Source organism: Ailuropoda melanoleuca, chromosome 2 (genome assembly GCF_002007445.2).
Source record: "Ailuropoda melanoleuca isolate Jingjing chromosome 2, ASM200744v2, whole genome shotgun sequence".
NCBI classification, from domain to species: domain Eukaryota; kingdom Metazoa; phylum Chordata; class Mammalia; order Carnivora; family Ursidae; genus Ailuropoda; species Ailuropoda melanoleuca.
Window position 1 is genome coordinate 88,137,322 of NC_048219.1, and position 14,745 is coordinate 88,152,066.

Consider the following 14,745-nt stretch of genomic DNA (forward strand, 5'->3'; position numbering starts at 1 on the left):
GCTTCCGAGCCCAGCCCGGGAGAGCAAGGCCGCGAGCGGCCGGGAGCCGGGAGACTGGGCGTGGGCCTGCGGCCGGGCGACGGCAGAGGAGGGAGGGCGGCGCGGCCCGGACCTCCGCGCCCAGCCCGCGCTGCCTGCCGCCCCCCCGCGCCGGCCCTGGACCCGCGCCTCAGCCCCGCGGCCCCGGGGAAGCCCCCGAGGAGGGAAGGCGGTGGCCCCTCTGGGCTCTGCGTGGCCCTCGGGTTCCGGGCGAGCAGCGGCCGCTCAAGCGCCTGCCCTTCCCGCCGGCCCCACTGCGGCCGGTTCCCCCGGCGCGACCGCGACCGATTGCCACACTTACCACCTCGAGCCCCACTGAGCGGCGGAGGGAGGCAGGCGCCCGGGCCTCGGGCGAGCGAAGCCTGGGGGAGCCGTTCCGAGTGCGGGGCGACCCGGGCAGCAGACCCTCCCTGCGCGGGAGCCCTCCCTGCGCGGAGCCCGCGGCCCTGCGAGCTCCCCCACTGCATCCCCGCCGTAAAACCCAGGTTTCCACCCCAGAGCTGTGAAACCTGCCCTCAGTGGCACACCTAGCCCGCTGTAGTGGATAATCTGAAAGAGCCAGCCCTCAACTTTTGTAAAATGTATTTGAGCTTGCCATCTACACGGTTTTTCCCTCTTCCGATTCATATTTTTGAGATGTCTTTCCCTTCGTCTGGTAAACTTGACGTTTCAGGAGGATGCGACATGTTTATCCCAGAAAGCTGACCTCGACTCCTAGCACGGACATAAAGCGGCTAGGCCGTGTTTGTAGGTTTGCTTAGAGAGCTAGCGCTTACTCCACGTAGAAATAACTTCGTTTTTTACCTCGATGAAATGTTGCTGTTTTTATCCTGTCCAGTTAGAACCTCTGACGTAGTGTCTTTCCAGGTCTATCTAGTCAAGTTCAAGTGTTTTGATAGCTGTCTCAGGAACGAGAGTGACCTCCTACCTATTTCCAGTTGAGAGCTTGGCCCTCACCTAAGGCTCTTTCTGGAGAGGTGGAGAAGCAGAAGTCGCCTGATTTGCAAGCTATTTGTTCATTTGCTCTCAGCAGCAGAACCCTCAGCCCATTCATTCCTACCAGTGGAGAAATGAGAATTATTGGCCCAACCCTTGGCCCATCTTCCCCCAGACCAGCCCCCAGGGCCCTCTTCTGCCTTTTTAGCCCGACCTGCCTGAGTTTACAGTTCCCAGCAAGCCCTCCAGCCCTGTTTTCCTTTGCCCGGGGCTGAATTCCTCCCTGATTAGCCCTGCTTACATCTTCTTACCTCTCTGTAACCCTCTCCCTCCGCCTTCCAATCCAGAGTGCCCTCTACCTTTCCTGAGAGTCCTCCCCAGATTCCTCTCTGCTACATACCCACACACTCTTTTCCAGAAGGGTTCAGTGTCTCTGCTTCGACTCCAGCTAATCTTCGGGTCCCTCTCTAACTCCTCACGCCTCTGTACTATTTGGTTCCTTTCCTTTAGCTTCTGAGCCCTTTTCTCAAGCAGTTTTCCCGGATACCAAGTTTCTTCAAGGTCCCCACAAGACTTTACATGATTCCTTAGAGGACTTAAGACCGTTTAACTTTTTTTAAGATAGCAGTGGGCAGGGGAAGTTTGGGGGCAGAAGCTGGATAGTCAAGGCCTGAGAAACAAAGATAAGAGGGTGTACCCCTCCCCCAGCAGACAAAAGAGAAGGTGGATGGAGAAGGGGAAGTGGCTTCAGGAAGCATTAGAATGATGCTACCAGTTCTGTCAACATACTTAGGACAGAAGCACACACCTGCTACACACACACACACACAAACACACTCTCCCTGCCTCAGCTGGACCAGGAGATTTTGATCACCCCCTTTCTGACCCATCCCCCCAGTGCCCGGGGCAGGCATGGCCACACCCACAGTGCCCCAAGTTGCCTGCCTTGCTGTGACTCACTTCCTCTGTATGGGCTGCTGAGATGGCCTGAGGCAGAGGACACCACCAGGCCTTCAGGCTGGGATTTAAGTATCCGCAGGCTTCAAGGACAGGGAAAGGCATGGAACCCAGCTGAAGAAAGTCAGCTTGACCCAGGTCAGCCTGGCTCATGCAACACAGAAGCCTATTCGGGTAAAGGAGTAGAGCATGGCTACCATGTGAGCCAAGGAATTCAGGTGCCAGGAGTTCTGGGGAGAAAAAGTTTCATAACTAGAGAATAATAGCCGGGAGGAATTTCTGTGTGTTCTGAAATCATCCAATGCAAGATTTTGCAGAAAAGCAATATGGAGTTGGAGTTGAACCCATATTCATGAGTCAACAGCTGAGGTTCTATGTATTACTACCTGTCCCCTATATATTCCACTAAGACGGACCCCAAATCAGCTATGCCCTCATCTAAATAATGAAGAAAGCACAGGAGAAGTTAGGAGACCTGGATCTGGTTCCAACACCGTGGCCCTTGGGAAGTCACTCCGCCTCCTGAGACAGTAATAAGAGGGTGGTAGACCAGTCACCTCCAAGAACCCCTCCAACTCTGAAATTCTAAAATTTAGAGCACGGAAGTGAAAGGTGATTAGTAAATTTGAAAACAACCTCAATCTGGCCCTGGACTTGAACAAAACAAAACGCCAGGACAAAAGGAGTGAGATTCCACCAAGTTTCAGTAGAGCAGCTGTAAATGCATCACACATGCTCCCTCCTCACACTCCTGGACCACAAGGATTACTCTTCTGCCATGTGGCTGTGGTTCTGCCTGCATCCTTCAAATGCAGGATTCAGCCTTGCTGATCCGACAGGAATCCCTCACAGAAGTTCAGACTAGGGAAGTAACAGCCCTTCCTCTCTCCCTTCATTCCCTCTAAGCCTACGTGGAATGTGTGCCCAGAATGGACTCTGAGGGTAGAGAAGTCCAAAGGCATGGGACTGGGGTCGTGAAGACACTGTATTGGGGTAACACAGCCTAGGAAGTCTCCTGCAAGTGTCTTGAGGTCCCGGTGTGGGCGTGGGTCCCTTGAGTAGGTGTCTCCTTGAGGTCCTTCTTCTGACCATGCCTGCCTGCCAGGTCCACCTAGGAACCTGATGTCCTCCAGAGACTGCACTTCCCAACAAGTGCTCAAAGGGAACCCCTGGATATCTGTGGGAGGAGCCAGAGCCTTGGAGACCTCAAGTGGACACTAGGGGGCTCTCGGCTCTAGGTGGCTTCTAATGCCCTCCTGTGGCCAGATTGAAGATTGGCAAGATAGAAGTTGCAGAAGAGAGCCAAGTCTGGACTCCATAGGGAGACAAGTTAGCAGTAAGTTATCATTATAAAATAACATTATATCAATATTTATTGTTATATGTGAGTTAACATTTTGACATGTGTACCTACTAGTCTGTACAGAGCACTCTTCTAAACTGTTCTACAGGGGCGCCGGGGTGGCTCAGTCGGTTAAGCGTCTGCTTTTGGTTCAGGTCATGATCTCAGGGTCCTGGGATCGAGCCCTGCCTCGGGCTTCCTGCTCAGCGGGGAGTCTGCTTCTCCCTCTCCCTCTCCCTGCCACTCCCCCTGCTTATGCATGCTCTCTCTCTCTGCCAAATAAATAAATCTTAAAAAAAATAAAGTCCTCTACGTGTATTTATTTAATTCGCACAATAGCTTATAATATAAACACTATTATTATCTCTGTTTTGAAAAAGAGGAAACTGAGCACAGAAAGGTTGAGGTAGGGATGCCTGGGTGGCTCAGTGGGTTAAGCGTCTGCCTTCGGCTCAGGTCATGATCCCAGGGTCCTTCGATTGAGTCCTGCATCAGGCTCCCTGCTCGGTAGGGAGTCTGCTTCTCCCTCTGCCGCTCCCCCTGCTTGTTCTCTCTCTCTCTCTCTCTGACAAATAAATAAATAAAATCTTAGAAGAAGAAGAAGAGGAAAGAAACACTAAGATCATTGGTAAGGTCACACAGCAGACTGGAATTCCGAATCCCAGAAGTCTGGCTCCAGAACCTTTGCTTTTAATCACTATGCTGAAACTGAGTCCCATCTTCCAAATTTCCAGGTAAATTACAGGATGCTCAGCTAAATCACAATTTCAGATAAACAACAAAAGATTGTTAGCACAAGTGTATCCCATGAAATAGTTGGGTCATACTTAATACGAACAAATTATTTGTTGTTTACCTGAAATTCTAATTTAACTGGGTGTCTTGTATTTTTATTTATTAAATCTGGCAGCTTGATTTTACAAGGCATTTTTCTCTGCCAAATGCCATCACATATATTACCTAATTCAGTTCTCCCAGGAAGGCTATTCTCAGGTGCCCAGGATGCCCCCACCCCACAATTCAGCCTCTCCCAATAGTCCCATTTTTTCTCAGCTAAAGAAAGAGACACAGAGACCTGAAATGACTAGCTGAGGTTACAGAACAGAACGAGTGGCAGAGCTGGGGCTTGAACCCACGTTTTCACGGCAAAAATTGGAGGATGCTTTTCACTTTAATAGGAGACTAAGTGAGAAGCAGTCATTGCCACCAAGGAAATCTCCCTTCGTGCATTCTTAGGCCTTGTCTGCTCTGTGGAAGAGAGGCAGGTCCCTTCTCAGAGATGTAAGAAAACCAGCAAGGGCCTTCCTTGGTGGGGAGAGGGGCAGAGGAGTGGAAACATCTCTCCAGCTTCTGTGCCCAGCCCCCACTGGGCCTCTCTAGGGAAGCAGGAAGGAGATGGCTCCTAGGTCCCAGGGAGCTGGCTGTGAGCCTCAAGTGACTGCCTGCTCAGGGGCTCCCCGGGCTCCCCAGGGCTGTTCACCTGCTGCTCTGTGCACTGAGAGCCCCAACCCCAGCTGCTGCGGTTGCCTTGCTACAGCTAAAACAGTCCTGGCAGCCAAAAGGCAGCAGAAGGAATCTAAGACACAGGAACCCAGAGAGCCTCTCCCATCTCCCCGTGGCCTTTTGGGAGCATGATGCTTCTGTCCACAGGGAACACCCTTCGCATTTTTCTCTCTCGACTCAGCTGATCTACTCCCACCCTCAAATACCTGTGCTCTTTCTTCCCCACGGATATAAACAGTCCCTCTGCCCTTCCCACCCAGGCTGGCGGCTCTGATAAGGTAGTAGCTAGGGAGTTTCGGGGTTAGGACCCCCTCTGGGGTGCGGGCTGGGGTGCCCTGCCGGTATGTGCCCCAACAGGTTTTTCTCTATCAGCCTCTAAATCAGCCTGGAGCCTGTCTGACCTGTCCCTCCAGGGAGCTGGGGCCAGAGGAAGAGCCAGGTCAGAAGCTGGACTTAAATACTGGGCTTCTATGGTCCCACCTGGCCCCACAGAGAAAGCAACGCACAAAGCCTCTTGTGTCCAGTTGAGCCGCTGAGAGGCTGATCAGATCTCTCTCCCAGGGCTGAGGCGGCTCCCGGGAGGAAAGATGCTTGGTAGGGAGGGGTTTGCCTGCGGGACCAGGTACAGCCTGGTCCTCTCCCACATTTGGGAGGGGCCAGAGCCAGAGGCGACAGCTGGGCTGGGCTGCCAGAGAGGTCATCTGACTGGCTGCCCAGCCTGGGCTGCACACACCCCCTCTCCTCTAGCAGACGGCACAGAAGCCGGTGCCCACACAGGCAGCTGCCAGGCTGTGACGACTGCCACCTCGCCCCAGCACCTCTGGGTAAGCATTGGACCTGGGCCCTCATGGGGGAAGGGAGGAGGGAAAGCTTGTGGATCCCTTGCGAGAGGGAGAAAGGAGTTTCCTTTTTCTGCTGTGAGTGCTTGCTCCCTTGTCTAGGCACCCATGCACCCGAAGGAAAACATACGTCGGCCCGAGAAAGTGCCTGCTGAGCGGGGAAAGGCAGGAGCAGGCCGGCAACCTGGTGGGCAGGGGGCAGGGGCTCACTCCTGGGCTGGCGCTGAAGGTGGGGAGATGTTTTAGGAGTTGTTATCTCCCACCCCACATACTTAACCCTGCCACACGGCCTCCCTCCCCTGCACTGCCCCAGGGTCACCTAGCCAGGCCACCCCGGAAGGAAAGGATGTGGATCTCAGAAGGGGGTCATCCACCTGAGACCAAAGTTTGGGAGCCTGGGGACCTACCCTGGCCTGGAGTCAGGGAGGATTTGTTTGGTGCTCATTCTAGCAACATTCCTGAACAATCCTTGCTTCCTGAAGGAGGGGTGAGAGGTGGGGAAGATGGGAACTTCCTCTCACCCTCCACTTGGGCTCCCAAACCTGCCAGTCAGGTTGATGTTCTTTTTCTCTGCAAGGTGGGAAAGGAAGGGTATGGGAGGAGAGCCTGGGGGTCTGGGGGTCATATAGAGGCCCAAAGGGCCAGAAAATTCTCCTCAGTTGGTTCCTGTTTCCCTCCCTGAGACAGCCAGTCATACCATGTCTGTGACCAGCTGGAAGACGAGACCATCCCTGACCCAGGAGATCCTCAGCCACCTGGGCCTGGCCAACAAGGTAGGGGCCGTGAGTGTTGGAATCATTGTTACTGTATCAACTCCAGGGCTGTGAGAGAACGAGGGATGGGGAACGGGAGAGCAGGCCCTGACACCATGCCGAGGGCTGTGCTGAGGCAACCCTGTGATGCCCCCTCCGACCCCCACCCCTCATGCTCTTACAGACTGCAGCTTGGGGAACCCTGGGCACCCTCAGGACCTTCCTGAGCTTCAGCGTGGACAAGGATGTGCAAAGGCTGCTGAGGGCCATTGCAGGCCAAGGTGAGCCCTTTTCCCTCTGCACCTGGGGATCCACCTTTTAGAAACAAGTCTGTGGACCAAGGAGCCAGGAAGGAGGAAGTGACGTTGTTCACTAAATGTGGAATGCCTTAATTCTTGTATGTCGAGTACCATGCTGGCATGTCATTCCTATTCTCAGGACACCCTTGTGAGGTGAGTCTTATTTCCATTTTACAGTTGAGGAAACAGGCTTGGTGAGACAAAGAGGCTGGCCCAAGGTCACACAGCTCATAATGGCAGGGCTGGGATTCTCATCTAAGCCTGTGATCACCAAGCCATTTCTCCCCCACCACACCAGGCCTCCTTCACCTAATTTTGGGTCAGGTTCACATGCTATTTTGGCATCTTATTTGCATCTTCTTTTTTAATTCTTTTTTTTTTTGAGAGATAGAGAGTGTGCTTAGGAGGGGGAGGGGGAGGGGGAGAATCTTAAGCAGACCGCTGCTGAGCACGGAGCCCAGGACCCTGAGATCATGAGCTGAGCCTAAATCAAGAGTCGGATGCTTACCGACTGGGCCACCCAGGCGCCCCTGCTGTTCACAGCCCTTTCCTAGATCTCCTTCTCTCCTCCTCCAGAGGCTTTAAGTCCAAGGAGGAAGGGGATCCCCTCCCTGTAAAGACCCTCTTGGGTTCTGCCCAGATGGTAGCCCAGCCCTCATCTCGGCTCAGGTGTGGACCACGGAGCCGTCGTGGGCGTACTGACCAACAGGAGCCGGGAGCAAAGGCATCTCATCTCTCGAGCCTTCCAGGAGCGCACCCAACAGGTGAGGCCACTGACTGCCCCGGAGCAGCAGACTGCGGTGAGCAGCCCCCCGGAAGACCGGAAGTACAGCAATAGCAGCTGGGGGGGGGCGGTGGGCAGGCCTGGTGCTTCTGGCCTTCGGAAAAAACGAGCCCGATGTTCCCAAAGCTCCCCACACATCGGGCCCGCTCCATGGTCCCCGCTCCTCTGCCACGGTACCATTTATTGTAGGACCTGCTGAAGTCCCTGCAGGCAGCCCTGTCTGGTAACCTCGAGAGGATCGTGGTGGCTTTGCTGCAGCCTGCAGCTCAGCTCGATGCCCAGGAATTGAGGACGGCCTTGAAGGTACCAGGAGAGGAGGCTCGCTGGGTGTCTTGCAAGTGAGCACACCATTGAGGGGAAGAGAGGGTCAACTGACTTGCCTTTGCTCCCTCCAGAGGACTCGACTTGGCAGGGTCCCCCTTTAAACAGCCCATATTGACCCTTAGAAGGACAAGTGGTCTGTCATCCTAATGACATGGCCCAGTGTCAGAGTGGCCTCCCAATTCCTTGTAGAACTCAGGTTCGGCTGAGGATGTGGCCGTGGAAATTCTTGCCACCCGAAGCCCAGCCCAGCTGCAGGAGTGCCTGACGGTCTACAAACATAGTAAGAGCACGGAAGGAGGGAGGAAAGGGGTAGCAGGACAGCCCCCCTCTCTGGCACTCCCTACGGGCAAGTCCTCCGGGAACCTGTCTGCCCCAGCACTGTTCCCTTGGGGTCTGTCTCCCCACCCACCCTCGCCAGTTCTCAGTCTCCCCAGGGTGAGACCCAGATGTGATCATTAAAGAAAGAGAAGCAATAATTAGTTATCTTAGTCTGGGGCTCCAGGGCAGATTCCAAGGAAATGACAACGTCGGGCACTGTGACAGTCCCAAAGGTACCCATGTCATCTTCCCAGCCCCTTCCTAATTCTGCCCTCACACCACATCCCAGGCTGAATGGAACCTTGCTGCAGCCAGAGCGTTGGGTGGGGGGGAGGTAGGGGGCCTGCTCTCTAACTCATGGGTACTACCCCTCAAGCCCTTGCTTGACTGCCATGTGCCTCACCCACTAACTGCTAACTGGCCTTTTCTCATCCTCATCTGAGCACCCCCCCTTTTTTTTGCTTTCCCCAATTTTCCTTTGATGTCCATTCTTGGCCTGTCTTAATCCCTCTCCTACCTCTCACTTCTTTTTCTCCTTTTTTTAAAAAAAGATTTTATTTACTTGAGGGAGAGAGTAAAAGAGCACAAGCAGGGGGAGTGGGAGAGGGAGAAGCAGTCCCCCCCCCCAGCAGGGAGCCCAACGCAGGGCTCGATCCCAGGACCCTGGGACCACGACCTGCGCCGAAGGCAGACACCCAACCTACTGAGCCACCCAGGCGCCCCTACCTCTCACTCCTTGATTCTGTTTTTCTTTTCCCTTTCTTCTTTTTCTTTCACTTCTTCCCATCCTTCCACATCACTTCTCCTTGCCTCCAATGAGGGGGCCAGGCCCTAGCCATCTGGCCTCATGGTGCAGGTTTCCCTATCTCCCTTGACTGCCTGGCCGCACTCGAATAACAGATGCCTCCTTCCCCTAGCAGGTTGGCTCCCCGTGGTGCATGACCCTACAGTGCATGGGTTACTGGCAGCTTAGGGATGTTTTCAGGGTGACCATGATGGCGCTTCTTCCTTACGTCCCGGAACCAGGAGCCATTATGCTACCCCCGGCAGGACATGGCAGTGTAGGCAGGGGACAGTGGGTTGGGCATTTGACAGGGAATATCTACATTGGGAAAAATTAGGAGGCTTCAGAGAGCTCCTGAACCCAACCCAGATTTCCAGGTGGAGGCTGAGGAGGACATCAAATCAGAGACCAGCGGCATCTTGCAGGAACTGCTCCTGGCCCTGGCCAAGGTGAGGAGGACTGGCCTGCAGGGGAGGGAGGGGCTGGGAGAGACTGGGGAGCATTGCTCTGGTACAATTAGCAAGAGAAGGCTTTGGGGGGAGGCGTTTGGTTGGTTTGGGTTGGTTGTCCTGGAGATGAAAAGCTATCCTTCAAAGAGTCCTCCTGAGAGAGTTTCTTCTAGGGGGGCCGTGAGAGCTACTCTGGAATCATTGACTACAACCTGGTGGGACAGGATGTCCAGGTGAGCAGGGGCGAGGAGCTTGCCCCGCCATGCACGTAAGATGTCCTCCTCCACCCGCTCCTAGAGCCAGTGACCTATGTGTCCACTTGTCCTCCAAACCTCTCCTTGCCTTGGGGAAGGAGACCTCAGTGACACGTGAGGGCATGAAGTGTCAGGTAGTGACCATCTGAAGCCTGTTCACTCCTTTAGCTTCTGGTTGCTGAACTCACAGGAAGTGAGCTCGTCAACAACACATTCTCCTCTCAGGGGCATTTGGGTGGTGGAACCCTCCTCAGACCTTCCCTTGGAGATTATTTAATTCCTTGAGTGCCAGGATTTCCCCAAATTTGGGAATCAAGTTGTGAGGACAGAGCCCCTCTCTTAGCCCTTACTCCTTTTTTGTTTGTTTTAACCATAAATAAAAGCAACTGCTTCACAGGTTCAATTAAGCGTTTCTACCCTGAATCCCGTTTCCATCATCATGATGATGGATTCTGGAAACATCAGAACCATGGCTCCCCTACCCCCAACCAATGATCCTGGTTTACTCCTCCCTCCCAGGCATTAAAACAGGCTGAAGGGCCCAGCACAGAGGGCACATGGGTCCTAATCTTCACCCAGCGAAATCCTGAACACCTCGTCCGAGGTATACACAAGACTTCTTATCTTCCCAGCTTACTCTAATGATGAGTTCTGGCTGAGGAAGGTGGGGAGGGCTCATCCTCCTCTGTGATAATCAACCCTTGCTCCCATTTATCTTTCTAACTACCTCCCACACCCCCCACAAGTGTTCGATCAGTACCAGCGGTGCACTGGGCACGAGCTAGAGAAGACTGTCCACCACCTTTTCCATGGAGATGCCCAGGCGGCTTTGCTCAGCCTAGGTAGGGCCTGCTCAGCACTGCGGGGTAGGGCTCTCGCCTGGCATGGGGGCTGGCTCTCTCCATCTTTCCCTCTCTGCTTCCAGCCTCAGTGACCAAGAACACGCCACTGTACTTTGCTGACAAACTTCATCAAGCCCTCCAGGTGAGAGGGACGCTTCTTTTCCCTCACTTTGGAACCAAAACTGGGGGGAGATACCTTCTGGGCAGGAGAGAGGAAGTTTCTCTGCTGTTGTTAATGTCACAATCTCTAGTTACTTTATAAATACATAGCAGCTCTCTTTTCCTAGGTTTGCAGATTGTCTTGTGAAGAATAGAGGAGTGAGCTGCGGTTAAAGCTAAACTAATTGTCTCAAAAGGGCACCTAAGCCAGAGTTTTGGCCTAATTGATGTCTATATGGCCAAATATAGATGGGATGTGCTCTGTAGGACAGTGCCATGTCCAGTTTCAGTTGTCACTAGGATAATGATGGTCATAATGCTAGCAAGAATTATGACAAGAGCCAGCATTTCTGGGGTACTCCTTGTGTCCCAGGGCCTATGCTGAGCTTGTTACACACATTTCAATTAATCCTCATGGCCACCCTCCATCCCTGTTTTATAGATGAAAAAAACTGAGGTATGGAGAGGCTAAGTTCTTTGCCCAAGGTCATATACAGCTAATAAATCATATAAGCTTCCTATAAAACACATTGTGGCTAATAGAACCCTGTATGTTATTTACGTTGGAATTTTAAAATAATTAAAAACCGTGCACACGTAATGGTCCTACAGGACATCTAACTGCCATGCGTCAACTCCCGGTCTATCATATACGTGTTGGTCTACACTATAAGCTGTACCGTTCGAGTTCTAGCACCCAGGACCACCTTTCCCCACACTGGTCGAACTTTGTTTCACATTATCCACGCTTCAGTTGGTGATTTGGGTTTGATTAATTTCATAAACAGAATCCGGTCGTTCTGCTCATTGAGCTAGGTCTCCTATTAGTACAACTGTCCCCTAAAACCTATAAATAAAAAACTCACACATATTTTTAAGAAGGTAAAAGTAGTTATCATTTTGGTAGATGCCACAGCTTCTCGCGTACTGAGCGAGCAATCATCATGCCTCGTTGACAGCTATTCAAAAGACAGTACATACGTGCACGTATTTTATCATCAATGGAGATTTCCATTTCGCCAGTAGATGAATGTTTTACTTACCCGGTGAAGCCTGTACTACTATACTGACTGAACACTAAGACTGATTTGAGAGTTACGTTTATCTGTCTCAATTCCTGTCATAAACAAACTTGCATCCCAGCAGTAAATGATCATAATGTATTTGGATTGTGGGACCCACACTCTTGGATGTCAATGCCAGGTTTATCCTGGAAGCAGGAATCAAAAAATAATATAGGCCTATTTTTCTGAAGACTTTTTTTCAAAAGGAAAAACTCAATCATATGCTTCTATCTTATTCTCTTATGAGAAATATGTGAAAACATAGATTGTGACAAGCCTTTATTCAGAAAAGGCTGGTTCAGGAAAATTTGGACCAATCTCACCCATACAATGAATGTTCATTAAAAGGTCTTAGGGAAGTGTGAGATGCCAAGGACGTTCTCAAGTAACGAGGCAAGAATTATGTTTTGTTTTTTTTTTAAAGATTTTATTTATTTATTCGACAGAGCCAGAGACAGCCAGCAAGAAAGGGAACACAAGCAGGGGGAGTGGGAGAGGAAGAAGCAGGCTCCTAGCGGAGGAGCCTGATGTGGGGCTCGATCCCACAACGCCGGGATCACGCCCTGAGCCGAAGGCAGACGCTTAACCGCTGTGCCACCCAGGCGCCCCAAAAATTATGTTTAATGTAGGTTTGCTAGAAAGGGTGCCTGTGCATCAACGGGAATATTCAGTTAATGGGTGCCTTGCCCCAATTCTACAACTTTGGAGTAATAAGAGTTGGAGGAAGGGGAAGAATGGATACTGGGGAGCAATCAACAATCTCTATCACAATACAAAATGGATAATACATGAAATTTAAGCTAGCGCAGCCATCAGCACTGACAGAGGTTCTGAGTCCAAATGAAATATGGCATCCTGTTGTTACTTCCTCATTTTCTTTTTTTTTTTTTCCCATGGGAATGTATGATCCGTGTAGATACCATAAGTGTGGGTATCAGGCAGTTCTGGGAAGGGTCTCATGAGTCAAGTAACAGGAAACGCTAGGAAAGAAGCTATTAGGAAATTGTGACGGCGCCGGTGCCCAGCCCATGACATAAATAGGATTTTTGCAACTGATGTTTTTATTTAGAAATCTCTCATGTTAACTAACACATTTATTATAATCAGTTATAATTCATGATTTGATATAATCAATTATAATTCATGATTTATAATTATAATTCACGTATTCTACCTCTATGATTTCCGAACCAAACCCTCCATTACCTTCTTTAACCAAAAGGCAGGAGACTTGGTGCAGGTTTAGGAGGAAGACAGTGATGCTGAACCCCAGGGGTCCAACCAGGAGAAACTGATGTATACAGATGGGGATGTGAGGAGGCCCTGGTAGGTCAGGCTCAGAACTGAAAGTCTCCCTCTCAGAGCCCCATCGACTCTGTTTGGGATAGGCTGGGTATATCCTCCCTGGACATTCACTAACTTGGAAGTTAAAAACTTCCTGGTTTTAATGCTGGAAATCTTTCTAGGTAGGAAGTCTTTCCTGTCCTTTTTTGAGGAACTGCCTTTGGAGATGCCCACCACTGAGATCTTGAGGAATGAGGCTCTAAGCTAATGGCATCAGAGCCAGGAAAGATGTGTGGCCAGAAGGCGAACTACCCCAGCTGCTCCCACAGAGACCGATCTTTCCTGCTGCATCACCTTCCATGAAGGGGGACAAGGATAAAGTTTCCTCTTAGATAATGTACACTTCTCTTTTCCCTGGACCCACACCTCGTTTTCCCCATCAAGAGTAATTTTCCACGCTGTCCAGTCTCTACTCTGTGAGAATCCTACTACCACCCTCTTCCCCTACTGTTTCTCCCTCTACCAGGACATCAAGCCCAATTACCAAGTCCTGATGCGCATCCTTATCTCTCGAAGTGAGACTGACCTTCTAAGCATCCGAGCTGAATTCAAAAAGAAATTTGGCAAGTCCCTCTACTCTTCTCTCCAGGTGAGACTTGGCTAGTTCTTAACCTGGAGCCCCAGAGCTTCACCCCTCACCTCCATTCTGCCCTCCCTGCACACCACCGAGCATATTCATGCCTTGGAGAACTCATGAGTCTTGATTAATTTCGTACACAACTCTTCCCATCAGACAGTTCTGGACCAGCACCAGGGAAGAAACAGAATGCCTGGGCCATGGTGGTAGTGGGGTCTAACAATTAACTCTCTTGTCTGCAGGAGGCAGTGAAGGGGGACTGCCAGTCGGCCCTACTAGCCCTGTGCAGGGCCGAAGACATTTGAGGCCTCCCTGCCACACCGTGACATCCAAGGATCTGAGATCCCCATGTTTGGCTGAGCCTACAGGAAAGCAGCTGGACCTCCAAATAGGATAACCCCTCACTGAGCACCACATGCTCCAGCTTCTTGTCGAGGCTAGAATTGAAAGTTTCTTTTAAATCCCTTAATTTCCTCATCTCAAACAATGCCTGCACCTGGATCCCCTAGCTCTGTCTTGGGTGTAGACAGCTCTTTGATGGTTTCTGCCCTACTCCTCCTTCCCATACCCTGGCCAGAATGTCTCACCGATTCTTGAATTCTTTGGCAAACTTTACTGTTGTTTGTGTTCCCTGATTGAAGTTTGGGTGGAACAGGACATGGGCTGGGAGGAGGTCTTGAAGTTGGAGGTGCCTTTGATATGCACTTGGATATCCAACAGGGATCCTGTTTGAGGCTCTAGGGCTGCAACAAGTGGCCCCCTCGAAGCCCCTCCCCCATTATTTTCTTCCCCACGAAATTTCAGGCAAAGTAACTGAGAAACAGGAGCCAGAATGAGGTCAGAAATAGAGGTAGCAAAGGACCTAAACAAGCTGCCCTCCCCTGCCTGGGAAGTCTTAGGTTAGCAGGGAGCACAACCCCCAAATGCCATCTGTCCAAAACAGGGACTTGGAAACCCACCTCCCAAATTAGATTACCACTCCCATTGAAAACCCATCAAAAACTAGTAACAAAAACAGAAAAGAAAAGAAGCAGGCTTTGGCTCCCCCTGCTGGCCCTATTAGAAATGACAGGCAAAGCCACCCTTGGGACCTCTATAACCTACCTCCCCTACCTATTTGCATTCCTTAATTGGGTCAAATACTTAACCCCAAGTGCTGCAGGGCAAGGCAAACAGATC

At 51.4% G+C, this 14,745-nt stretch overlaps 2 protein-coding genes across 7 annotated transcripts in view; one reads left to right on the forward strand and one right to left on the reverse strand.

Moving 5' to 3' along the window:
• CERS2 (ceramide synthase 2) overlaps positions 1–1,533 on the reverse strand; it is a 10,244-nt gene extending 8,711 nt beyond the window's left edge. The window contains exon 1 of the mRNA XM_019799776.2: positions 1,376–1,533. The gene's annotated coding sequence lies outside the window, so the exon portion shown is untranslated. The remainder of the gene's footprint in view (positions 1–1,375) is intronic.
• A 3,761-nt stretch (positions 1,534–5,294) lies between these two features.
• Positions 5,295–14,234, forward strand: ANXA9 (annexin A9). 6 transcript variants are annotated; one of them, XM_034654242.1, is made up of 13 exons: positions 5,298–5,601; positions 6,300–6,389; positions 6,553–6,649; positions 7,337–7,431; positions 7,641–7,754; positions 7,965–8,055; positions 9,247–9,326; positions 9,500–9,559; positions 10,100–10,184; positions 10,327–10,422; positions 10,506–10,564; positions 13,456–13,578; positions 13,809–14,234. In XM_034654242.1, exons 1-13 carry the CDS (start codon positions 5,365–5,367, stop codon positions 13,869–13,871), a joined length of 1,290 nt encoding a protein of 429 aa, XP_034510133.1. In that variant the 5' UTR covers positions 5,298–5,364; the 3' UTR covers positions 13,872–14,234. The 6 variants fall into 6 exon arrangements, with proteins under 6 accessions (XP_034510134.1, XP_034510133.1, XP_034510135.1 ...); XM_011225143.3 differs by having other exon boundaries at positions 5,299–5,601; positions 6,304–6,389; XM_034654243.1 differs by lacking the exons at positions 13,456–13,578; positions 13,809–14,234 and adding an exon at positions 13,112–13,243 and having other exon boundaries at positions 5,295–5,601.
• Positions 14,235–14,745: the final 511 nt, after the last annotated feature.

Excerpts from the sequence above, each read along its gene's own strand:
- ANXA9 (XM_034654242.1), top strand. The coding sequence starts at position 5,365 with ATGCTTGGTAGGGAGGGGTTTGCCTGCGGGACCAGGTACAGCCTGGTC. Across the intron at positions 8,056-9,246 it reads CCTGACGGTCTACAAACATA|ATTTCCAGGTGGAGGCTGAG; the intron begins GTAAGAGCACGG and ends AACCCAACCCAG. Across the intron at positions 9,560-10,099 it reads TGGTGGGACAGGATGTCCAG|GCATTAAAACAGGCTGAAGG; the intron begins GTGAGCAGGGGC and ends CCTCCCTCCCAG.